At 43.1% G+C, this 26,516-nt stretch overlaps 2 protein-coding genes and 1 long non-coding RNA gene across 5 annotated transcripts; 1 reads left to right on the top strand and 2 right to left on the bottom strand.

Annotated features, from left to right (window-relative positions):
• Positions 1–431: 431 nt before the first annotated feature.
• sp4 (sp4 transcription factor) lies at positions 432–8,694 on the bottom strand. Its single transcript, XM_008421766.3, has 7 exons — positions 8,076–8,694; positions 7,722–7,792; positions 5,508–5,858; positions 4,214–5,417; positions 3,826–4,024; positions 2,813–3,012; positions 432–2,599 (listed from the first exon to the last, which is right to left on the bottom strand). The coding sequence occupies exons 1-7, from the start codon at positions 8,080–8,082 to the stop codon at positions 2,334–2,336; spliced, it is 2,298 nt and encodes a 765-aa protein (XP_008419988.1). The 5' UTR covers positions 8,083–8,694; the 3' UTR covers positions 432–2,333.
• Positions 8,695–12,731: 4,037 nt separating this feature from the next.
• Positions 12,732–25,728, top strand: sp8a (sp8 transcription factor a). Of its 2 annotated transcripts, none has more exons than XM_081612766.1 (2): positions 12,732–12,844; positions 23,754–25,728. In XM_081612766.1, the coding sequence occupies exon 2, from the start codon at positions 23,787–23,789 to the stop codon at positions 24,981–24,983; it is 1,197 nt and encodes a 398-aa protein (XP_081468892.1). In that variant the 5' UTR covers positions 12,732–12,844; positions 23,754–23,786; the 3' UTR covers positions 24,984–25,728. The 2 variants fall into 2 exon arrangements, with proteins under 2 accessions (XP_081468892.1, XP_008419986.2); XM_008421764.3 differs by lacking the exon at positions 12,732–12,844 and adding an exon at positions 23,260–23,476.
• On the bottom strand, positions 21,817–24,014 carry LOC108166685 (uncharacterized). Of its 2 annotated transcripts, none has more exons than XR_001777045.2 (2): positions 23,885–24,014; positions 21,817–22,201 (listed from the first exon to the last, which is right to left on the bottom strand). It is a non-coding gene; the product is annotated as an uncharacterized LOC108166685 (long non-coding RNA). The 2 variants fall into 2 exon arrangements; XR_001777044.2 differs by having other exon boundaries at positions 23,870–24,002.
• Positions 25,729–26,516: the final 788 nt, after the last annotated feature.

The following is a 26,516-nucleotide window of genomic DNA, read 5'->3' as shown; positions in this document are numbered from 1 at the left end:
CCATGTCAAGATCACAAACATCGTCAAAGGAATGGTTGGGGCAGATGGTACTGACAAAACTACTGATATATTTTAATACAAAGCTGCCTGCATTTGATGACTCAATAAAATTAAATAATACTGGACATTTTCCACTTTGATGTAATTTGACAGCATATAGATAAAAACAGCTTTGATTGATTTATAAAAAAAAAGTCCAGCAAGCAACTTATCTTAAAGGTTCCATTTAAGTGTCCATGGGGACTCTACATGGCCACACAAAAGGTTTTGGTGGGCTGAATCTGGCCCCCAGGCCTCAAGTTTGACACCTTTCAAAACTTTCAGTGTATATTTACCCAGTATAATTTAAGATAAATGTTTGCAACACACAGAGTGATTAAAAAAACCCAAACAGGCTTCCCAACCTTTGTTTATACAGACACACAAGCATCTGAAGAAATGTAAGACTCACTTTATTGTCAAGTGTTAAGCAGGCAAAGCATGTTTTCTGCTTCAAGTTATCTCTTTTTCAGTCTTTTTTTTTTTTTTTTTTTTGCTGACATAACACATTTGTACAAACCAGTTTTAAAAATATCAATAAACTGGAGCCTTTAAGGCTAACCTGGCAAAAACCCATTATCAAATGTCATGGAGACGAACAAACATCTTTAGAAAAAGATTTTACAAATGAGATGTCACTACAAAATAGAAAAGAAAAGTTAGTTGTCACACAAAAAAGATTTTTAAAAACATCTAAATTTGTTTGGTATCAATCTTTTTAGCTTTAGACAATTATTATTTTTTTGCTTATCTTCTTTATTTAATTTTTTCCAAAAACACATTATGGCGCAAAGAAAAAAATAAAAATTAATTGAAGAGCAGACCGAAGAAGAGAAAAGCAGCACTACGGCAAGAACTGAAACATGCTGTACACAACCTTAGAACCAACGCACACAAATACAAGTCCAGCAAAAGGCAAATATTACAAATTAAAGGATAAATAATAAATTAGCCATACACGATGGGGTCCTGTGTCCGCACACCTGAAGAGGGGCTTTAAAAAAAATTCTAATTCTTCAAAATAATGTTTTTTTTTTTATTCAAAGAAGGTACGCACTGAACTAACACAGAGCAACATCAACAAAAAAAAGTATTACATCCACATAGCTAAAGAGCTTAACTCAACTGCAGCTCTTAGCTACTTCAGCTGCTTGCGCTGTGGTTCACCAAAGCACAAGAAGCACCAAGTAGCGTCGGCGACGGTGCTGCCGCCTGAGAAAACGAAACCGTCGTCGGGCAGCCGGGCTGTGTGAAAACCGATGATGCAGCCCTGGTGCCGAAGCCGGTCCTCCGACGACTGCGAGCTCTCGGGTTTGCTCAAACGGCAGCACTTTCTTTCTCTGATTCTCCAAACAAACCGGCTCATCGCATCAACAACGAAAACTTGCCCTGACAATGTAAACATGGTTTCACAAGGATTGTCGTTATAGTATTGCTTTCCCTACACAAAGTTGTAGAAAGCTAGATTGTTTTTTTTTTCTCTCTCTCTCTCTCTATAGAAACCTTTTATTTGTATTCTAATGGCCACTGCGCTTCAATAAGGAATGCATTATTTATAAATCTTTTTTTTTTTTTATATGTGCTTTTTTTTCCAGCCCCACTACTCTTCTTCTCTTTTAGAATTTCCTCTTTTAAGAATAATTTGTTGACTAATCAAACAAATCAACACCTGAATCTGATCTGAGGACTGAACCTGAACCTTGAATAAAACTCACCATAGGTAGATCATCTTTAGAGCAGAACGGGAACGCAAACACACACACACACACACACACAGACACAGCCCCATCTGCTCGGATCACGCTTATCCACACAGACATACACACACAGTGTCCCAGACTGCCCCTGCGCTGTTGCCGCTCTGCAACTGCCCTGTACCATGATTGACCTCAGCACTGTCAGACAGGTATGAAACAGGAACACATCTTTGTGCATAGAGTTGGATTCTTGTTAGGAAAATGCCTCTCACTGTTGGATGGTTTTACTTTCCTCAGGTCCCCCTGTCTTGTGCTCATCTTGCTTACATTCTGTCCCCTCAATGCACATGGAAATGTTATAGATTATTACATAAAAGCCAAACTAATATCTCATTATATGTTAGTTTTCTTCAGATTGTATTGTTTATATTTTCTTTTTCGTCCGCTTCACGACCATTACATGATCCTCTTTTAAGTTCCTTCTTTTTATAAGAAAACAATTTTAAAATTATGCAAAAGTCCCTGCAAACGCCTCCAAAAATCAACAACAACGACAAAAAATATATATATATATCAGGAAGTCTTCCTTCGATTTGTCTATTCAAACTCTTCCTCCTCTTCTTCCTCCAGGTGGTTGGAGGTGGTGGGCGTAGCGGGTTCGGAGTCCCGCGTGAGGGTTCCCACGGCGACTATCTGCGGGGATTCTGCCAGACCTTCGGGGGGGTCCTCCTCCATGTCGTCGGTGGTGATTATGGCGACGGCGGCGCCGCCCTTCTTGTTCTGGTGAGTCTTGATGTGCTTTGATAGGTGGTCGCTGCGCATGAAGCGCTTGGAGCATTCAGGACACTCGAAACGCTTCTCTCCTTTAGCACAGCAGACGAAAGGAAATTAGATTCAATCACAGCTCCTAACCAGCATCCTTGAAGGAATTTTTTGTTTTTCTTTTAGATGTTGCTGTTTATTCTGCCAAACATTTACCACCTCTTTTAGATTTTAGCTTTCCAAAAGGAAATGGCTTCAGCGTTACAAATGCAACCGGACCTAAGCGCTTCCTTTTCAGACCGTGTTTGGCCTACCTGTGTGTGTTCTCCGGTGTCTCTGCAGCTCGTCGCTACGGGTGAACCTCTTCCCACAGAAGATCCAGTTACAGACAAACGGCCTCTCGCCGGTGTGCCAGCGCAGGTGGGCCCTAAGGTGAGACGTCTTGCCGTACACCTTCCCGCAGCCCTCCATGTGGCAGATGTGCTGCTTTTTCTTGGTCGGGTCTCCGCTGTTCCTAGAAACACGAGAGGTGGGAATTCAGTTTAACTGTAGTGGAACAGCAAGACCTTTAAAGGAAATTTCAGTTTTTTCCAGGAGTTGTTAGAATATGTTTATAGTACCTAGCATTTATGTGGTAGCATAGTTGCAAAGAGGAAAGAAATGTCTAAAAAACTCAAATTGGTATATTTTGGTGATGTATTAATATGTGTCGTCTCTTTTAAGAAAGAAAAAATGTTCACAAATTAGCATTTTTTGATATAATTACAACATAATCGTGCAAGCTTAAGACAGACTGGACGATCTGTGAACAGCGATTCTTTCCACAAATTTTCCAAATTGTATTTATTGTGAGTCTGGACTTTGACTGGACCCTTCTAACACATTTCATTCAAATCATACCTGGTTGTTTAGTCAAAACTCTTTTGGTGCCATTAAAGTTTTGTTTTTTTCCCCCTTATGTTTAGCTCCATCAATCTTCCAATCAAAATCTGACCCACTTTCTGGTTTGTCATGTCCTCACGGCATGATGATGTGTTCCAGCATTAATTTTGTGGATCAAATAATTTCGTTAATAACCTTTGTCCTCACAGATAAAAACTAAACAAAAACTTCCTACAGAATAACTCAAATTATATGTTAGCGTGTTCAATCTGTGAGTCACAAGTGTTGACGTGAAAAGTTCAGAAAGACAGCATTCACTTCATTTTCTGTCTTCTGCATCATTCGGCCTTCACTCTGTCATATTTCTGTCTTTTAATTAAAAGTAAAAAAAACAATAAAGTCCGACCCGCTGCTGCGTGTTGTGGTGCATTGCTCTAATCTGTACCTTCCCTCTCCATCCCTGCAGTTTGGACAGGAACAGGCGACGCGTCGTAGCCTCTTGCTGGGTGGCCCCTCCTGGTCCGAAGAACTCTGAACGGAGCCGAGCTGGTCTGGACTCACCGACGAGCCCGAGGCCACGCTGCCGACAGTGACCGTCACGGGAGAAGGCTGAACTTTAACCGCGTCCTGACTCTGTGGTTGACCTATGAGAGATTGAAACATTGCGTAGTTTTTTTTTAATACAAGCAAATTGTTGTGGACAGAAAACAGAGGAAGCAGAACTAGATCTGAAATGGTTTTAGTTACATCAAATGCAAATTGGCTGAAACAAACGAGCTTAAATACTGCAGCTTTCAATTGTAAATATGTGAGAATTATACATAACATCTTACCCTGTAGACCGGTGATGGTGAGAGGAACACCCTGCACCTGAACCCCTGCAGTGCCAAGTCCAGCGATGCTGACCGTCTGGACGCCCGAACCTGGGTTGATCTGGGCCGCGCTCAGCGTCAGGGGGGTTCCACTCAGGGACACCAGTCCCCCGCTCCCTACTGCCGTCCCGCCGGCCACCGGAGCCAGGGTCAGCTGCTGTGGCACCGCCGCTCCCAGGCCGCCCTGCAAGGAGACCCCGCCGGGCAGCTGGAGGGTCTGCCAGGTGATCTGCCCAGAGGAGGACAGGGTGGGAGCGCGGATAAGAACCTGCGCCGGGTTCTGGAAGGCTTGGATGGGCTGCAGGGTTTGTCCAGGTGCCAGCTGGAGGGTCTGAATGTGTTGTGGTTGCTGCTGGTTCTGCGTCTGACCCTGACTCTGAGCAGGGGGCTGCAGCTGGATCTGCTGCACCAGCTGGTGTCCCACCTGGCCCACGATCACCTGCTGGATGGTTCCCGGAGCGTCCAACTGGTTCTGGAGCCCATTGGCCTGGTTCTGGCTCTGGGAGTCTGCCTCGCCGCTCTGTACCTGGCAGTTATCGGGGGCGCAGTCAGGTGCGGCCGCGACCCCCTGAGCGCCGTCCGACGCGCCATCCCCTTCGGCTGCCGTTGGCGTCGACCCGGCGCCGGGTGCTGCGGGAACTCCTCCAGGCACCGCCGTCGTTACCAGTTGGTTGCCGTTAGCCACGGAGAAGGTGCCATCTGCCGATTGGATGAGCTGCACCGCCCCGCTCCCCGCCACGTTGTTGATTACCGGCAGGGCCAGAGTCATGCCGCCGAGGTTTATGGGTACAGTCGTCATAATGGGAGTCTGGGAGCCCTGCAGAGTCTGCAGCTGGATGGGAAAAGTCTGTGCGGGACGGATCTGCAATGGGACCGTCTGATTGGCTGTGCTTGGTAGAATAGCCTGCTGGTTGGCTGGTTGGAGAATGGCCTGGGCGTGGCCTGAGTTTGGGGTCTGGATGAGCTGCACCTGCTCAGGCAGGGCCCCGATGGTAGCCGGCTGCGGGTTGATGTGGATCTGCTGTCCATCGGCAGTCTGCAGGTGAGGGATGACCTGATACTGGACGCCGCCTCCAGCATTGGGCAGGTTCTGAACCTGGATGATCTGGAATTGCTGCTGCTGCTGATTGGCTGGGACACTGTTGGTGCCACTTGTCGTTTTCAACTGCCAAAGAGGAGACGAGTTGTAATGCATGTTGGCGCAGAAGCATAATATCACGTTCGCCAAAGCCACTATTCCCCCAATAACCTTTACCTTGCGTCCTCCAGGTGAGCTGTCATTGGCCAGAGTGCTGGCCACCGTCACAGCAACAGGCTGACTGGTGTTCTCCTTGGCCATCGCTGGCGCTGCCGTAATGATCTGCCAGCCGTTCCCGGTGAACTGAGCAGGGACCAGTTCTAGCTGCTGGGGCACCAGGGCCTGGCCCCCGGCTGCATCCAACACGATCTGACCCTGAAGCTGGCCCGCCTGGAGCTGGATCTGACCGGCCTGCACTTGGATCTGCTGGGCACCTGCTTGGGCCTGGGCCACCTCTGCTCCCCCCTGCCCTCCGATCTTACTGCAGGTGGCTGCTAGCAGAGCCAGCGGAGACGGCTGAGAGGAATCCTGGAAGTAATGAAAAAGCGAGATCTTGTTAAAGACACAAACAAATGATGATGGCGCAACTTAAAAGCAAAAGCTCAAAAATGATCCCGTTTATTGTCTAACCCCTAAATAAAACCTCTGTTGCCTCTGGAATTCGCATAATTAGTCACCAAAGTTTCCTAGTTTATTATTTAAAAGCCTGTCTATGGAGGCCTCAGTGGTTTGTTAGAGAACATTAGTAAACAAAAAGTACCACACTGCAAAAACACAAAGTCGTAAAGTAGTTTTGGTCTAGTTTCAACATTAGTGAGCAAAAAGCAAATATCTCAGTACACTTGAAATAAGACAAAAAAAAGTGCTAGTTCCGCTGGCATACTTTTTCTATAAAGGAATTATTTATTTAAAACAAGCTCCTATATTGTGCTGAAAAGTTAGTTGTAAGTAATTTTTGTCAAGTGCACCAAGATATTTGCACTGGAAACTAGATGAAATATACTTTAAGACTTTGTGTTCTTCAGTGGATGAAGACCAGAAAACACAGCAGACATGTTGGGGGTAAAGACATGGAGAGGCTCAAAGCATGGAGAGCGTTAATCCGAGAAGCAGCCGAGAGGCCCGTTCAAACTTTGGAAAACTAACAACATGCTGATACATGGCGGTGGAAGCATTATGCAGTGGGAATGCTTTTCTATTGTAGGAAAAGAGAGATTGTTTGGAATTTACTGAGAAATGGTGGGAGTTGAATGCAAGGCAATCCTGGAAGAAAACATTTTAGAAGCTGCAAAAGACAGGAGATGGACACAGTGGTTCACTAGCAGGACAAAAACCGCCAAGCACGCAGCTACAGCTACACCATAATTATTTAGATCAAGTGCTAGAACGACCCAGTCAAAGTCCAGACCTAAATTGCAAACACTCTCCATCCAATCTCACTGAGCTATTTTTTAAAATAATGTTCTTCCCTTTCACAATTATGGACTAGTTTGTGCTGGTTTGTCACATAAAAACCAAATAAAATGCGATAATGTTTGTGATTTCATCATGACAAACGGTGAAAAAGTTCAAAGGGAATGAATACTGTTGCAAAAAACTGTCGCACGTCATGCAAAAAGGTAAGGAGTGCAAAATCACCACTACGAGCAGCTACCCAATTAAACAATTGGGACAAGAGAGGAAAGATTAACAGAATAATGAGGAATGGAGGAAATGTGTTTGACAAAAAAAAGACATAAAGAAAGCAAAGAGACAGAGAGCTGTCAGTGGAAGTGGGCGGTATTACAGGAAGCGAGTGGGTGGGCATGTGAGAACCACATTTCTCTTTTCTCAGAACACTGGAAAAAAATGCTGCCTTCTCTCTCCTCCCTTTTTCAAAAAAAAAAAACAAAACACAAAAAAAACTAGGTTGTGGGCAAATGTTCAATGTCACACACCTCTTAACAAAAAGAAGGAAAAAGCCTTAGATTATTTACAGTTTACAACATAAGCATAAAGGCTGTGCATGACAGTACTGGCTGTAGGATGTGTATGCAGCCTCTACAGGTTTGCTAAAAATAGAAATTAGAGAGCCAAACAGTAAAAAAAAAATGCAGGTTTTTAAGATAAAACTATGAGTGGAACTGAATTTGACTATAATTCAAATAGACAAATTCAAAAGCAGATCTGCTGGAGTGTGACAGTCATACAGGCTTATTCATGAGGCTTTTTGGGTTGGCTCTTAGCAGGGTTGCACAGAAGCAGGAAGTGGAAATCACCAGAGAAACGCCCCCAGAGGTGTCTGGCTGACTGGCTGAGAAGGAGTGAGAACATTTTTGGCCTACAGGCAATGCAAAAAAAAAAAAAGAGAAAACTAATTAACTAAAACAAAGTATCCTGTTTTCATTTTACCTGCGATCCTGTACTTTTGCCCCGTTTAGATGCTTTCCCTCCTTCTGTTCCAGATGATTCCTTCTTCGAGTCTGTGGAAAAGAAAGTATTATTTCAGAGCATGTTCTGTTTTCCCTTTATGACCACCTCCAGGATAAAGTCACAGAGCAAAAGCAGGCAGTAACAAAGATAGTGTTGACTGTGAATAAAATGAGAGCGGAAAGCAGATATAGTTAAACATGGGTGATCAATAAAGACTAAAGAGAAAGCAGTAACCTCATCATCAATATCAAAGGGGGCATGGAGCCTTCTAACTGTCAGACGGAGAGAGAGAATGAGAGAGGGGTGGAGACGGAGAGGGGGGAGGGTACCTACCACTCATAACGCATTAATATACCGAGAGGGAGAGGGTGTAGTTCACGGTAGAAGGCCGGCCGGGTACAGAGGCGGAGGACGGCCTATATGTTCGGCTCTGGGCCGTCGCGGATCAGCCCGTTTGACGAAACCACCCACCAGCCAGGAAGGGCGGTGCCAAGCGGAGGCACAATCAAGCAGCCCCCCGAAAATAAGGGGAACAACAGCACGCGCCGTGACCGTCTTTGCACCTTCGGACTCCTCGCAGCCCCCGTCTTCTGTCGCTCTCGCCGATCAGGCAGTCCATAAACGAGCTAATTTGTGCTTGTCAGAACGATGGCCACAGAGAAGTTGGCGGTGTGTGACCGTGGAGGCCCACCCACTTCCATTTAAGCACCAGGACAACACCCTCCTCGCTGCTCCTGCCTCTTGTCACCCGCCGCTTCTTCCCCCGACGACACACGACGCGCGGACGTCTCGTCGCAGTCCGCCGCGTACCTGAAACGAGCCGCCACCTGCGTTTGTATTTTCAGCCTATTCTCTTTAATTCGTGCACAATTGGGTTCGATAACGGGGAGATAGCTGTGGCTTTTGTGGGCGGACGCGCTCCTCCCACATATTCAGATTGGTCGACGGGGCTCGGCGTGCGAAGGTCGAGATGGGAGTTGTATTTTGCTGAAGCCTCGCCTTCTCAAACGTGCTAGCGAGGAGGGAACTACAACTCCCATGGTGCTCCGGAGCGTTGATTCTTGTAGTCATGTTGGGGTGAGAGCGAGGGAGAAGGGCGGGGATTACTTTTCGATGGCGCGGGGGGGTTGGGCAAACGGAAAAGGGAGGCGTGTGAGCTGGTTTCAGGATGACGCTTTAGACGACGGTGAAACAGCACCATATTAGAAAGGAAGATAAGTGTCACTAAAGTTTTAACGAGTTTACAGCAAAATCTTGTTATTGCCCCTTTCTTGTTTTTTAGTCAAGCAGTCAGTTGGCAAACATTTGACTCTTCTATTTGTGAAAAAAGAGAGCATAAAGTTGAGCAAATTTTGAAAAGTTATCACAAACATGTTTATATTCAAGTATTTCTATTTGTCAAAGGTTGACCTCACTTGACCTCAAACTGAGGGGGTAATTCAGGCATTTAATTCAGGCATGTTGGACATGGGACACATCTAAAACTTGCATCACAATAACACCAGCCCTCGATGCCTGGATTTGATGACCCCTGGCTTATACCCCCACTTACAGAGCCTCACAAAGTATTCATAAATGCCAGACTTTATGAATGAAGTTCATAAAGTGGATGAAATTCAGTCACTTCATTCACAAGGTTTCATGCATTTTCTGAAGATTTTGTCATTTATAGATGAACACAGAGTTGTGTTGTGAAGTGGAATAGAAATATGTGATTTTTGTTTACCAATAAAAAAAATGTGATGCCACTCACTCTTACACCCCTAAATAAAATGCAGCACAATTGACTGTCCTTTGCCAAATTAGTAAATGGTATGTAGAGATTACCTTTTTTTTCCATTTCATCTTCTGAAAATACTTAAAGTATGAAACATCTGAGGTGAGGACATGCACTCAGTCTAAGGGTTAATGTGAGAAGCTGCCAAAGGATCCATAATAACTCTAGAGGAGCTGCAGAGATGTACAGCTCAGGTGGGAAAATCTGTGAACAGGAGAAGTATCACTCTTTTGCTTGTAAAATCTAGCCACAATAAGTCCTGTTTGTAGTTTATTAAGAATCAAACATGTGGAAGAAGGAGATCCGGTCAGGTGAGACCAAAACTGAAATTTTCATATGGCTCTGAACACCACTCCCACAGATAAGCGTGGTGGTGGCAGCATCATGCTTTTCTTCAGCAGGAATTCTGACTCATCAGAATTCAGGGGAAGACAGAGGGAGCAATATTCAGAGAAATTCTGCAAGAAAATCTGTTAAACACAGCAAAACACTTGAGGCTGAGGAAACAGTTCACTCTCTATCATCCAGTCAGAGTGGAATGATTTAGAATAGAGCAAAGCATATTCATGTGTCAGAATGAGCCAGTAGTTCAGACCCAAATCCAGTTGATAATCTAGAACAATACTTAAAAAAAAGGTGTTTACGCATCCAGTCACACTGAGCATTGAGCTACTTTGTTTTGAATAGATTTTCTTTCCACATCGCCATTTACTTTGTGCAATTCTAAGTTTGAGCACATTTAATTTATGAGCAAACCATTGCATTTTGATTTTATTTGTGGTTTGCACCTCCTTCTAGATTTATCTCAAGACTGCCACAATAATCAATTCATGAGATCTTTTTTTGCTGACTAACAGACCTTCAACAGCACCATACCATAAAAGGCATTTCCTCTTCTGAAGCACAGAGAGGTTTCTGTGGGACAGAAGAACTGGAACAGAAACAAGATTTCCAAAGTAGCAAAAGTGATGCGCTGCCACAGGGAAATTGCATTTCAAACCTTCAGCACAGAATAGTGGAGCAGTCAACATGTTGACACTGTGGGATCGGGTTGGACGATCAAGAGCCTCTCCCGATCCATTGATCTTAGCTAGGAAGAGTCACAGCCCAAGTTTGCCAAGCAGAAATCATTAGTGTGAACCAGAAAGAACAGGTGTACTGGCTCTTTCTGGAGAAGACATCTTGAATCGAATCCACGTCATTATAATAACTGATGTGTTCATCTTAAATTATTATGTGAGGATTTCCCAAAAAATCTAAACAGGCAGATGGCATTCAAGTATAACATAAAAACGGCACTGCTTCTAAGTGAAACTACAGTACAGCAACACACACACCTGGTGTGGCCCAGAAACATACATTTACACACATGCGCTGTAATTACTGCGGAAGCTGAGGGCCTCGTCACCGCCCCCTGGGCCACTTGGCAGGGCGTTGCTAGGCAACGTGGTCTTTTCCGATGAAGGGGTGTCGACTGTGTTTGCATGCACGGTGGCGGTGATGGAAGGAGGTGTGGTGTACAGACGGCCGTGTCTTCTGATACCGACAAGTGAAATGCACAGAGGAGAGGTTCATTTCCAGCAACACCATTGTTAAATCAAGACGTTCACATGAATGTTTAACTCTGTTTTAATAGTTAATGTTGTAGTTTACAGAGAAGGAAAATCTAAGTGGAACCTGTGTTTTGTCCGCCACAAACCAATAATTGTCAAGTTCCTCTTACTTTAGCTAACGCAACATATTAAAGCGTTTTTTTGTGTTTTTTGTTTGTTTGTTTGTTTTCCTGTGACTGCCACAAGATGGCGCCATTGACCTGACAGGCCCAAAAGTTCCGCTCACTTTGCGCCTGTTTCTGTTGATAGAAAATTCAGTGTAAAAACAACTAATTCATAAAAGTTCACTATTTGATTTATTAGCAAACATGGTTATTCAAAAATTAAACATAAGAATTACTTTTAATCTTTGTTGGGCATTTTTAAAAAATGTAAAATAATTTTTCACACATCCACTAAAGTAGACTGTATGTTTAAACTTTGAAATGTGTATGGGAGCAGCAGAAAAATTATAGGCTAGACTAACATATATTATGTGATGACTATAAAATGCAAAAATAATACTGTCAAATATTTTCACACCTGTACCCAAAATCTTTAAATTTGTTCACTTGGACTTTTGTTCATTTATCATAACCAGAAGAAAACACCGTCATGATTCATGTTCTTAATAGCAAAAATTTTATTCATAGTGCCATACAAAAGTGACATTAATGATATAGCAACCTATCACTACAACGAAGGAACAGAAAAATAAGAATTATTCACAAAAAATATATATTTTTAGTATTTGATGTCTGGTGTTTTACTTTCTTCTGTCTTTGAATTCTAAGAAATTATGTCCTGCTGCCAGACATATTTATTTTTTTGCTAAATAGTTGCAACTTTCAGTTACTGCTGAAAGTTGCAACTACTTTCAGCATCTGCAACTTCTTTCTCGGTCAGCACTCTCTTAACTCTTGTCAATGTTGAACTTGTGCTTCAAAGTGGTCAGAAAGAGTCGTGTTCCAACAATCTCCAGTTTACTGCATAGTGGACTTGAATCTTGGTTGTTCTTGGGTTGACCCTGGACATTTCCTTTCATCTTAGCGAGACAGTTTTTATTGAAATTACTTTGGGAAGGTATTCATTAGACTTTTCCAAATGGCATCACCAACATTCCCGACCTCAACCCATTTTAGATAATTAAATTAAATTAGTCGTCAAATCTCCAGGTAGAATTAGGCCTCGATCTTTGTTGATGGCTACAGACAGTGTAACCACTTTAATTCAAATGAAAGGGGATGCATGTCTTAGCGTAAGAATGAGTGTGAATGAGAAAAAAAAATCCACGATTAATTAAATCTTGCGCAACTAGTTCTTGTCATTAAAACTCTCCCATCTTGTTAAGAGCCAAAAGTTAATATGACATCCAGGCTGATGACGCATGCAAATTTCTTTTGAAAATGCGTCAAAAGAAATTTGACCACCTTTGCACCACATCCAGCCACACTGAGCACCACAGGACAATGGATTTCACCCAGAGTTGGAAGGTGATTGCTTCACGCTGTATTTTGCTCTTTCGTGAATCCACGTCTCGAAGATGTGCGGGACAACGAAAGGGTTTATAAAACAGTTGAATGCATGAGTCCATGCATCAGTGAATCAGCTGCATGCTTGCGTGCCACTTGTCCTTCTTCGCGTGTTACCCTCAGACTTTCTGTGCACACGTAAGCGTAGGTGTGTATCTGTCACCAGCAGCCTTGGCGTCAGAAAGTCTCCGTCTCCCAAAGGTGAGGCTGTAAACTGGAAGAGATTTATGGCTTTTGCTGCCACATGTTCATTTTTTGGCACTTGTTTCTGTTGTTCATGCCATATGTGAGTGTGTGTGAGTGTGTGCGTGTGTGTGAGTGTGTGCGTGGAAGGAAAGGAGGTTGCCAAAAGAAAAGCAAAAAGTGTTAACAGATATGTACAGCATTTTCCCATACCTGTTTAGCAATAACATACAAACAATGACAAGAGATGGACAGATAGACAGATAAATATGTGAACAGTAATAATAAGTAGTCATCCCTTTACTCACCACTTTGTGCCACTGAACATGATTGAATGTATGTGGCGTCACTCCGCAGCTGTGGCTCATCACCATGACATCTCTTTGGATGTTTAGCTGCTGACTTGTTCCGACCGTTGTTCCCCTTAGCTATAAATTTGTGGAAACAATTCGGTGAGTTGTCTGTGACCACACACTCATGACTCTTACAAATTAGACAAACAGAGTAGGAAACTGCACAAAGAGTCGCTCTTTAATGATAGCAGATGTCTTCAGCTGTCTGGATCAAGTGGAAAACAACCGCTGTCGTTCCTCAGCTGACACCGAGCCAGCTCAGGGCGTGTGAGGCATCTTGCCTAGTCCGCAAGGGGGAAACTTTTTTTTTTTTTCGCTTTCAGGAAATAATTTCTCACTAATTTTGTATTCTGTATGTATGGTATTCAAATGCCATGCCGGTCTGCATTAAGATAAAGGTTAGGAGGATAAACCTGATGTTATTGTGAATAAATTCAACCCTCAGCTTTCTTGCCTCCTTAAACTGTTGACGCCACGACTCGACAAACTGGTTCACTATAAAACTGCGGCTCTATGTGGAGAGTTGAGAAAATTTTAACGCCTATCATCCCGCCCAGTTGCGTAGCAGTGATTAATCACATCACATTTTGATTAATGTGAGGCATGCACACTGTCAGTCATTTATACAGCTCAGGCTGCATTGGATCAGATCTTTCGCTTACATTTCTGCACATTATTTAATATTTACAAGTACAGTGGTGCTACGTACAGCAGTTTTTATGCTGGATATTTTGGTGTTCATTTGGCATTTACAATTGATTTCAGGGTGCTTTGCAAAGATATTAAAATGAATGAATGTAACTTTTTTATGTTTGCTTACCCCTTAAGTCTTTTTTCACATTTTGTCATGTCTCCCAGGGGTGAAAGTAAGGGGGTACGGCAGGGTACTGCGTACCCCTAAAAGATTTAGCGGGGGTACGCAGTACCTGCAAGAGAGAGGAGCGGCTGTCTGCTGTAAAAAATCAACCGGTTCAATGTGCAGCCGTGAGTGCACCCACTAATCAGCCGTGACTGATTAGTTTTTCAAGAACAATCCATACTCAAACATGTGTTACATTCGGAACTGAACGGTTAAGATTTAGATGATTTATCTCAAAATCCTTGTTATCGGCACAGAGTTAGGTCCTAAAGTTGCGCTATAGCGTCGACATTTTACTGCTCCGCCGACGGCTCCTCTGTCTGACATTCACCATGACTCCTGAATGGCCCGTAATTACAAGTCCGTTTGTTCACGACGAGCCTTCAAAGAAACACCCTCAACCGGCAGAATGCGCAGAATGTGTCTGCCGGCGACACATTGCTGAGTTATTCACTCCCATCCACTCATTCATCTGCAGAGCTGTGTGCCTCCATGTCCGTTTCTTATCAGCAACTTCCAGGTCAAATAGTTTCCCTTTACTCCTTTATGCACAGATGAAAACTGTCACTTAAGGCATGATGGTAGCATTAAGGGAGAGGGACGAGAGAACCTGTGGTCCACCTGATGACACCGAGAGGTCACAGGTCATGAGGGAGGATGGAAAAAAGGCACTATGGTACAGGGAGGAAGGACCTTGAACTGGGAGTGAACTGTGATTTAACTCGTCGTCTCAGCTTTAGCTTAAACGGCTTGAAATGTGAGAATTACAGAGCACAATGCCTATTCTATGAGTAACACTTAGCTACTTTTCTTGCATGAAGTCCACTATTGGTTCAGGGTTTCTTTAAGCAAACAACCAAACTCGGAGATCTAAGATCTGAACTCGAAGACACAGAACTAAGATGAACCAAAGGACTGGTAAAGAGGACGAGACCCCTGCTGCGCTGCTCTCAGACTGCGAGCAAGTATGTGTTCAAACAGTCTCTTTGAAGCTAAATGCGAAATGATTAAGTCCGCTTAGAAGTCTGCATGGATCTATGGTGTGTGTTGCCCGAGTGCGTGCATGTACCTCTTTGAAGATGGTACTCTTGTATGAAGCAGAGGAAGACCTTTACTGCCAGCACTAAGTGGAGGGTGCAGCACACTATAAAGATCCAAGATAACTATGTAAGTGTGTGTATGTGACCATGGGAGCGCGTAGTTCAGGCAAGACAAGACACAACTTGCAGACCTGGTAGAGCTGACGCCAGCCTCTTGTTTTTGGCTGTCTGTGTATGTCAATGACAGCCCCAGAGGCAGCACGTGTGTGTGTGTGTGTGTGTGTCTGTGTGTGTGTGTGTGTGTGTGTGCGTGTGTGTGTGTGTGTGTGCGGTTAGCCAGGGAAAGAAACGTTTTATGTTTGACGGGAACCATAAAAAACAGAAGGAGAAGGGGTAAAAAAATAAAACGGCAACCATGAAATCATCTCAGAAACCACCTGAACCTGCCTCGTTTGAGAGAGCGTGCCCGAATTTACATGTTAGTCAGAGGAAAGACAGAGAGCTTCAAAGAGACTAGAGGATGCGTACTGACCAGATGCATTTTAATGTCCTCAACCGACCTGCAGCCGTTGGACAATCCTGCAAAGCTAGGTTTGAGTGTTTGTCCGTTCAGACACTCGGTTGTCAAATGCACATAAAAAAAAAGAAATGTGCCTGTTTTCAGCCCACAGTCTCGGGGTGTTTTGCGTTTCTTTGTGGAATAAATTAACAATTTGTTGCTTTGGCAATTAGCATAAAAATGCAAGAGGATTCTTTCCAGTCAATTTAACATCAGCTTTTCTTAACCCCCATCACCTCCTCCGTGCCCCCGTTTAATTTTAGGGACAGGCATTGTGGAGAGGTGAAGCGCATTGAAAGGGAGGAACAGTTGTTAACAAGGAACATAGCATAAACTCAGCCTTCAAACTAAAGAGTATAGGTCCAAGAAATTACTTTAACTTTATGTTTCCTCCAGTAGATGATGATAATGTTGCTCCACCTGAACTAAGCAGCATTTGGTATAAAACCAGATGAGTTTAATGGCAGAATGAAGGGATTTGTGTTGCTTCATTTTGGTATTTTCTCCCAGTCTTCAACGGTGTGGAGTGCGAGTGAATTTTTTGCAGAGAAAGAGTTCAGTTCATGTTAGAGATTCTCAGTGGAACATAAATCAAGACTCATCAGCAACCATTTCAAAAGTGTGTTTTTTTTGCTGTTTTTTTTAACTCAGCCTTCAGGTCTAAAATTGATGCTTGTTTTCTTCCAACTTCATCTGTACTTTCATAAATTCTGATGAGAAATGAATCCAAGAGTCTTCTTATTTTTTTTAGGTTTCATTTAATGAACTCTAAATGATTAAAGCTTTTAAAAAAAACGCTACAACACTTTAGTCATAAGATTTTACTATAAAGGAATTGGATACCATGCAATCGGTTACAACTCAAGCATTAAGAAATAGTAACAGAATTGTTGTAAAAAGCTTTCAGTCATCATCTAAAATGTGTCAACATGTCTACCAAATTATGAGCTCTGGAAAATATAGAAAATATTTTCAATAAGAAGGCTTGAAAAGTGACTGTAGGAAGTAGGTGGCTGCCTTTATACTGCCTACTGAAGTTGTAACAATGTTGCATACATTGTCCACAAAATTCTGAAAACTTATTTTACTTACTTTATTTACTTTTTAATCACAAAACATAGAGTTTTGTCCATTGCTGATTATCAGAGGGGTCTGTTCAATCACTACTTGCTCAGACAAACAGATGGCCCGACGCAAAACCAGTACGCACACACCAACAGGTGAACCTGGACCCAGCATCGCCGAGGCAGCACTCATCAGATGCGCCGAGTCCATTCATCAGTTCTGAAAGTGAAAAATGACGCCTGGAAGTGTACGATTATTCTCCTGGGTTTCTGGGCATCAATCAGAGGACACACCTACATTAAGCACGGAGAAGACACAAAACCCTGAAAAATGAACACCAGTAAATTAATCTCGTCTTCTGAAAGCTGTGTGTGTGTGTGTGTGTGTGTGTGTGTGTGTGTGTGTGTGTGTGTGTGTGTGTGTGTGTGTGTGTGTGTGTGTGTGTGTGTGTGTCTGCGTGCATGTGTGCGTGTGTGTGTGTGTGAAGTCAAGCAGGGGTGTGTGGAGAGAGCAGTGTAAAGATCACGGTCAGAGCAGGATTTAATCAAGGGGAAAGAGACAGTACAAGTTATCTAGAATGTGGGTTTAGAGCAACTTGTTGTCTTCGGTGGTTGGAGTTGAACAACAGCGCAGGTTAAAGTGTTAGAAAAACTTCAAATTAAAAAAAACCCTTAGGCAATAAATACATGGCAGCACCAGTTTTTCTCTTTGTGTCTCAATCTTCTTATTTGTCTTCTCTTTGCTTTATCTGTTTTTTCGTACAGCAAGTCGTCCAGGTTTTGAAGAAACATGCCAGAACTACTGCCAGTGACGTTCTGTCTATGGACGTGAATTTTAAAAGTTGATGTTTGCTCGTTGGCGCTTTCCTTTAAGTTATTGACAGAATTTTGATTCAGAGTATTTCTCCTTCTCCTCTCAGATGTGATCATATTAGAGGAAACAATAACTCTTTACCAATCGGTCAGCTGAGGTAATGTACAAACGGATGTGGAGTTAGTAAATAAAAACAACTGTTCAACAATCAGTCCCATGCTCACTGAGAACAACCTCATATTGTAAGCAGCTTTTGGTGAAAATGCTCCTAGAAAAGACACAGATCTGTACCTCAAATGTGTGTGTGTGTGTGTGTGTGTGTGTGTTTGCGTGTTTGTGTGTGTGGCAGAAACTGAATGAGAGCTTTTCATCCACTCCACTTACTAATCAGTCTCATTCTCTCCGGCCCCACATAATTCTGCCCCCCGCCTTGATAAATCTCGCTCCTCACTCCTCCTCTTCCTCTCCGTCTGAGGGCAGAGACAGCAGATGCGTTGGCAGCTTAAATGACCTCTGTGATGTATGACTTAACAAACTAAGAGCATCCATCAACACCACACCAAAGCGTGTGCTGGTGTGTTGGGAGGGCGGGGGGTGGGGAGAAAAATAAAAGTGCCACTGCTTGTTGAAATGCAGTTTGAATTCACATCCAGCCCCAAATTTTCAGAGGTTTTCAATTCTGCACTTTTTCCTCTTTTTATATGATTGGCTGCGTCTGCCGGTACATAGGTGGATGTGCTGCATACATGAATGTGAATGAAGCCGTTCGGCAGGGTGATTGAACTGGCCTCCCGTCTTGATAGACGAATAAAAAATGTGCTAAACGACCCCTGCGTGTGTGTGTGTGTGGCGTGAGCAGACACTTTCTCAGATTTAGAGCAAAATACGAGCTAATAAATGCGTTCCAGCAATTAACGCCATGAACTTATGATTTCAAACTAAATGGGAATTTCGTGGTTTGATCTGGGCAACGACTGCGACAGTCGTCTGTCAGCCCTCTCCTGACAGACGGTTGGACAAGCCCTCTCAGAGCGGTAATTGCAGGAAGCAAAGGAGGAGCTGCTTCAGGCACATCCTGGCACAAGCATCACCTGGATGACTTCCCTCGACGCTTAAACCAGATCAATTTGTTTTAAGGCTTACAAATTTATGGGAACGAAAAGACAAATTAGATAAACAGGAGGTACCTCTTAAAACTTGTTTTTGCACCCAACCGTTGTCACAAGAGGTCTGAACAGTTTTTCAACCTGGAAGTTTTTCAACATTTTGTGATAGTTGTGATTAATGTGATGCCTGCAAAGAGGGTTGCGTTCTTGCAAAGTGGGGAGAATTTGATATGTGGATGTAGAAGTGTGCAGAGCATTTGTATTCAGCCTGTCTGGTTTTTGCTGTGATTACAGATGCAAGTCTTCATTAATCTGCAAACAGAGATTGAAATTTTGAACTGTACGTCTTTGTAAAATAACCTCTTCTTGTTCCTTCTGGGGTCATGGGAGGAATGCTGCCTAACTGGAGTTGCCACTAGGTCAGAGGTAAACTCTGAAATAGTTTCAGTCCCTACACTTGTTTATCTTTTCTTTCTGTGTCGCAGAAAGAAAAGATAAACAGCTGTAATCAAAAGTGCACGGTTACCCTAACAGGCATGTTTTCAGGTGGAACCTGGAGCGTTAGGAGAAAACTTGGAAACTTCTTCCAGTAATTCATCAGCGGTAATGCGCAACATCTTTCAGATTTGCTGGAAATGTGCTAAACGACCCCTGCCTGTGTGTGTGTGTGTGTGTGTGTGTGTGCGTGTGTGTGTGTGTGTGTGTGTGTGTGTGTGTGTGTGTGTGTGTGTGTGTGTGTGTGTGTGTGTGTGTGTGTGTGTGTGTGTGTGCGTGTGTGTGTGTGTGTATTCCAGTCTAGCCACAATTCCTATTCTAGGCTTGGACTTTGACAGGGCCATTCAGAATTGAATCTGATGTACCAGGATCTTGCTGCAATTTTTCTTAACCTTCCAGACCAACTCATTCAGATTTTCTTCTAGGATTGTCCTGTATTTAGATCTATTTCTCTGTCAATGCTGACCAGCTTCCCTGAAGAAAAGCCTCCCCACAGCTTCTACCAACGCTATATGTTTTCAGAAACATATAAGGTCTTATAAATAGGCCATAAAGTTAAATATCAAAAGATATCTGACAACAGCACCTTTTTCCACTTATTTGCTGTGTGGCAGCCTGAAAATTGTTCTTTTTTTGACCGTTGTTCAATTTATTTCTTTTTTCCATTCACTGTGGATCTCTGTAGAGTTACCCTTTGTCTTTTGTGTGCTTCAGTGATTAATGTGCATGACCCTCCAGTTTAGGTGGAAGGCATTGTCTCAGCAGGTTTACAGTTGTGGCATTAGGACTGCGGAACATACTTTGAGTATTCCTTCATTAGCTAAGCCTGCTTCTAAACAACTTGACTCCTGACCCCGTCAGCTGTGTTCCTTAGTCTTCATGATGCTGTTTGTCCTCTAATTTTCTCTAACGAACCCTCCGAGCCACTCAGACAGCTGAACTTTGTTTACTAGTTAGCCGACTTCTGGAAGCGATCAGTTCCCCTGGACTTTTTATCAAAAGCGTCGGAGGAAAAGAGAATGAATGCCTCACATTTCGAACTTTGATTCACTGTTGTGCGTTGGTGTAGAACATAAAAATGCCAACACAATCTACCGAGGTTGGGTTTCTAATGTGACAACATGGAAACGGGGTATGAATACTTCTGCAAGGTACTGTATAGCCCTCTTTGTTTCGTTCTTTCTCAAACACGGACTGATTGGCCAAACACCTGGCCACCCTGGATATTTTTACGTTGTGTTGAGCAGATTGTCTTTTGACTCTTCTAATTCTCCCGCTAATTGTCTCAGCGGGACAGCCGATCACGATAGCTGCAGAAAGCACCCCAAGGACAGTAGGGGGGAAGGGGAGCAGTAAGAGGAAATAAAATACTTCACCCACCCCTCTCCCTGAGAAGTGCTAGATCTTTATTTCACTCTTTTCTCTCTGTTCTTTCTGTCTCAGTGCCCACAAAGTGATTGGAAAGCTCCCAACAATCTTTTTTTGTCGGCGTTCGATGGCGCGTGATAATGTGGTCATTATCACCGCCAAAAGGAACAGGTTGAGGCTTTGGACAGGGTTTCACTGGGTGCCCTTTAAGCGCACACACATGCACACACTTTCAGTGTGGGAAAAGAATGCCTCTGAAAGAGAGGGGACAGCTGTTGGGCTTGCGTGTGAGGAGGGCGATCAGGTTAAAGGGAGGATGGCCTACTGTAAAGTCCACCTGTGCACACAGCCGTGCCTCGGGCTGCGGCAGACGCCAGTGTGGGAAGGCCTCTCATTTCGTCAGAATAATGGCCCTTGTCGAAATGACTTTAAGATATTTTTCAAAATCTCTTATTTTCAATTTGACATTTTCAGCCATAATCTGTTGCATTCTGATAGCTAGGTTCTGGGGTAAACGTTCAGAATATTATAGAAAGATACCTGCGAAGACCCGACTTACTGCGTCACGTGCAGTACTGCGCATCTTTACGCTGCTTGTCTAATTTCTCCTTTTTATAGATTATAACTTTTTGTGCAAGTCCTAGAGATTCTCTAAAATTTCACCACTTTGTCATTGTTGTTCTTTAAGGATTTGGACATAGCATACTTTGTAGAGTATGCATAAAAATAGAAAAATGGAAGCATGGAGTCAAGAGTTAACAGTGTTCCTAAGGTAGTCTCAGTGGAGGCATGAACTTCCTCTATCACAGACAGATATTGTAAGAAATAACACTCAGGTAGGATGTGGTGTGCCCAGCTAGGTCCGGCAAGTTCTGGCATTGCTTTTGTGGCTTTATGGTGAACTTAAATAGGCCCAATTCTGTTCTGAATCTCTACTGATGATCTATTGATGCTTTTTGTTTTTGATTTCATCACATCAAAAATAATGAATGGTCTTCATCTGAGCCCCCATTCTGCCTCACTGGTGGCAAAGAAAAAAGAAGACATCTGTACAGTAGAATTATTGCTTCTGCATAGCTGCAAACATTAAATTGTATCATTTGCTGAATATTTTTTTTACCATTTTTTCATAATTATTAAATAATATTCTTCATATTTACTCTTAGACTCTACAACATGTAAGCTTTGTGTGGTCAAGGGAGTGGTATGGTACTTTAGATATACAGTAAGTGACTTATTCATGGCATATGAGACCAGCTGACTTCACTCAGGCTGATCGTACAAGAAAAGAAATAAGAGGAACGGAAAGAAAAGAAAATATCAAACAACAAGTTTAATGCTGTCTCTTTAATTAGAAATTCAAATGAAATTCCCCCCTTTGTGCTTCTCGCTCATTGATTATGAAGATGGGGATCGTTTTGGGTATTTTTCAGGGTTTTTGGGGCTAGATTTTTGTCGACTATGCTCAGTTTAAGAATGGGATTTCCCATTTATTCATTCACACTCGAGAGGTGAGACTAAATCCTCAAACTAGCTGAGCTTTAGAAAGGCACAGTTGTAGTTTAAAAGACATTTGTTTGGTGTTAAAAGAGATGAAATTGCGGAGGTAGTGGTGGTGTCCTCCCTTCCCTCCCCCAGGGCAGGCTGGAAACGCCCCAGGGACAGGATGGGCACAGCCTCTCATTTATCAGCCTCTTCTTCTGCATGGCCTCACATCCTGGAAAAAAAAAAAGAGTATAAAACTAGAGGTTTTAGCGTTCTCTGACAAAGCCAGCCTACTGAGAAAAACACACACACACACACGAAAAAAAACTTTAGAAAGCGTCTTAAAACATACAGATGTACAGATCGTAAAAGCTTACAGACCTCTGTGGAAGCCAGACATTTCTGATTCAAGAAAAGAATATTCATTAAAAACATTTTGACACTTTTTCCACCTTTAATATGCCACATAATCTGTCTGATTAAAATGAAAAGCAAATATCAGGGGAAATAATACAATAAATAACAGAGGTATATTATCTACAGTGGTCATTTAAATTTCTTCACGTTGAGTTTAAAGAATTCTAATGAAATATTGCATTTTCCTTAAAGGGTATTTAATGCGATATAGCTTTATGAGTCCCAAAATCCACATCTGGTTGGTTGATCGTCCCCCCAGTCCCACCTCAGGAAAGATGAAAACAAAACTTTTAATAAAGCTTACTACTTCTACAAGCTTAGCTAATATTGTGACGGTTCATTGCTGATTCACAAAACTCTTCCTACTTTGTTTTACTAGTAAATTGTACATTTATTCTCAGAATTATTGCGTTTCATTCAGTTTTTACGCAGTTAAATCAATTGGAAATAAACCATAAAGTGCCAATCAAAAATCAATTGTTCTGTATAATAAATTGCATCAGTGAATGCATTTCATGATTGATTAAATCTCAATCTTCTTCCCTTTATTGTAGACATTAATTCATTTCATTTCAAAAATGCTTTATTAATCCCAGAGGGAAATTAAGAGGCATAATGTCCGTTTTTTCCAATCTGATATCTTTTATGGGAAATTAATATAAATTATGTCAAAACAAAGTAAAACTGACCAACTGCCATAAATACATATAAACACTGTCTGTCTTCGAGCTTAGTGCGCTGGACTTTTTTGTCTTCAAATACCTGAGATTATTTTTAAAAGCTGCTGAAGTGAACTCGCTCGCGAGAGCTGACTTTTTCGGATGTATGATGACATCGAGACTGTTAGCGCGCAGATGTTTGGAGACCGCTCGCGCTGCTCTCTGATTGGCCCGGGAGCTCCCAACTGCACTTCAAAGGCGCAAAGGATCTACAACTGGTAAAGGAAACGAAGACGAAACCTCAGACTGATTGGATCCAGTCAGGGCACACACACACACCTACACACACACACACACACACTCAGAGACAAACACATTGATCCCCGTCAGAGGAAGACATCACCGCTCAGTTTATGGCTGCACCGTTAGGCGTAAGTTTGCAGAATTTTTTTTTTCTAAATATTTTATGTAGCATTTAGTCAATATTACTTGGTGTAACTTAGTGGGTTTTTTTTTTAATTATTATTATTCAGTATTGGGGAACATTTATTCGTATGCAAATCTGACACCCTTTCTTGCAAAGTAAGTGTCACAACTTACTTTAACCTGTTGCAGTTAAAAATATGTCACAAAAAACTGTTTGCATTTTCAGGCAAAAAAGACTTTCAAACTTTAACAATGAAGGTTGTTTTGTTGTTTTTCCCCCAGGAAGAACCAAGGCTGGGCAGCACCCCGCTGGCAATGCTGGCCGCCACCTGCAGTAGAATCGGGGACCCGAGCCCTTCCTGCTCCCCTGCTGTGTCTGACGGAGTCCCGTTACTCACCAAAGGGTCTCATACCTGGAAAAAGACCAACAGCAGCGCGATCGCAGTTTCCTCTGGGATCTCCAGGAATAATGGTCCGGGACTGACACCAGAGGCCTTCAGCGCCTTCTCAGTGACGCTTCCAAGCTCTTCTTCAGGGAGTGATTTTTCGCTGTGCCACAGCGCCGTGCCGTCCTATGATTACGATGTTTCTGACTGCGCGTCCGCTCAACGCCCGGTGTTCATGCCAAAATTTCCATCCTCGGTGGAAGGCATAGCAGGGATTTACCAGAGGATGCATCCTTACGATCCCTGGATGAAGCCAGCTGGAGAGGTCAGCAACGGGACTGCGGTATGGTGGGACATGGGCTCCAGCTGGGTGGACCCGCAGAACTCAGCCGGGTTACAGTGCGCCTTGAGCGGCTACAGTAACGACTACAGCCCCGCCTACAGCACCGGTGCGTCTCAGCACCTGCTCCCCGGCCCGCAGCACATGTTTGACGGCTTCCGGCCACCTCCCTACACGGAGTCTACGAGCGCAGCACCACCACCTCCTCCTCCTCCTCCTCCGACAAGGACCCCTGCTGTTCCTCTACCCAGCCCCTCCCGGCCCTCGTCGCGCAAATACGCTGGTAGAGCTACCTGCGATTGTCCAAACTGTCAGGAGGCAGACAGACACGGTCAGGGGGGTTCGAGTCCACGGCGGAGGGGCGTGCACAGCTGTCACATCCCGGGCTGTGGAAAAGTTTACGGCAAAACCTCCCACCTGAAGGCGCACCTGCGCTGGCACACCGGGGAGCGGCCGTTTGTCTGCAACTGGCTCTTCTGCGGGAAACGCTTCACGCGCTCGGACGAGCTCCAGCGACACGTGCGCACGCACACCGGTGAGAAGCGCTTCGAGTGCCCCATGTGCCAGAAGCGCTTCATGCGCTCCGACCATCTCAGCAAGCACTTGAGGACGCACAGTTCTGAGGGCTCCGAAGGCTGCGTCGACCCGGGGTCCCAGAAAGGGAGCGGCGACACGGACAGGGGCGTCTCTAGTTGTAAGGGAGAGTCACCGGGCCCGGGGAAGGGCGGCCAGAGCGATAAGCTCGAGGGGCCGGCGGAAAAACAGTCACAACAAGTGGGAATTTGATGACAGCAGCCTGAAACGGGTTTTCTTCGGACACTAAAAGACTGAAATAGCACTTTATGGTTAACTTCAGTTGTGAAGCCTCCTTACCTCATCTGATCGTCGCAGACTTAAAAGAAGTGTTTACTTCAGTTTCTTGGTGCACGTTTGATACATGCGCCTAATTTATTCCATGTGCTTTTCACATTCAATAATTCTTTTTGAATCATCCTGACACATCTGACGCACATATTTAAGTTTGTGTTCTTAAATATCTTACTTTGCAAAACTAAATTGTTATAGTTTATCATTACTTGTACCTGGCATTAAATTAATAAAACAGGAGAAATTTGAAAGATTTATGATGTCGGAACTGTTTATCGTATCATTAATATATTAAGAGGTGTATAGTCAAAGGTTTGTATTTATCTTACTTATAAGGGAATTATGGAAAGGCACGCAGTGATGTATTCTTAAGGCAATTTAAAGTGCATCATTGGGGAATAATGAAGAAAGAAGTTGAGAATCATCAAAGGAATAATGATATAATATGATAAGACAGCTCTGGTCTTGGGAACACTGGGATAGCAGGTTGAATGGGTTCTTCCCTCTAAGACGCATTTTGACACAATTTCATTCAGTGCTTTATTTACATAATTTTTTTCCCCATGATGCAATGAGTTAAAGACTGATGTGATTCATAATGTCACTCGTTTTCCTGGTGTTTGCCAGGATTATTATTATTATTAAAAATAATTTGCCAAATTCATTCTGTGCCAATGACACACATTTAATCAGAGATTGCAGCAACCTGCAATCTGAGCACCTACATTCATGCTGTGCAGTTTTCAGTCACAATGAGTCAAATGACACAAATCCTGGGACAATAAAATTCATTCTATGTATTCTGGATTAAGTTGGAGAATATTCTGATCTTTCCACTACATGACAATGAAGACAAACAGATTCTGTGGCTGCACAGAAATGTAAAGTTTCTCATTAGTTTAGGCATGTGGAACAATGTAGTACTACTTCATTACTTGAGGTCAGGCAGGGTTGTATTGCAACCTCTTCAACTCAAAGAGCAATAAAACCTGTTTAGAATTGGCAATGTCACACTACCTTTTGAAAGAAAAGATATCAATTCCTGCTTTCTTTTTCGTTTTATAAAATTATCCTGTAGGACAGCTGTTGTGATTTTTTAAATATAATTTCACTTCCAGTTTTGGACTTTAAAATAAAGAACAACATGACATTTTAGAAATAAGAGGAAGGATGCATTTTCCTTAATGGGATGTTGCTATTCACAGGAAATGATGTAAAATGCAAGTGCACAGTTTTTAACTGTAATCACACACACACACACACGCACACACACACACACGCACACACACACACACGCACACACACACACACACACACACACACACACACACACACACACACACACACACACACACACACACACACACACACACACACACACATTCAGTCGTGTTTTCATCACTTGTGGGGAGTTCACATTGACTTCCATTAATTTCTACAGCTTAACCCTTA

This window comes from Poecilia reticulata, chromosome 11, assembly GCF_904066995.2.
Source record: "Poecilia reticulata chromosome 11, P_reticulata-male-v2, whole genome shotgun sequence".
NCBI lineage: Eukaryota > Metazoa > Chordata > Actinopteri > Cyprinodontiformes > Poeciliidae > Poecilia > Poecilia reticulata.
This window is presented reverse-complemented; position numbering and strand designations above follow the sequence as displayed.

Coding starts and splice junctions, on each gene's coding strand:
- sp4 (XM_008421766.3), bottom strand. Junction 3,013..3,825: donor TGCAGGGATGGAGAGGGAAG/GTACAGATTAGA, acceptor TCGTGTTTCTAG/GAACAGCGGAGACCCGACCA. Junction 2,600..2,812: donor ACACCGGAGAACACACACAG/GTAGGCCAAACA, acceptor GCTGTGCTAAAG/GAGAGAAGCGTTTCGAGTGT.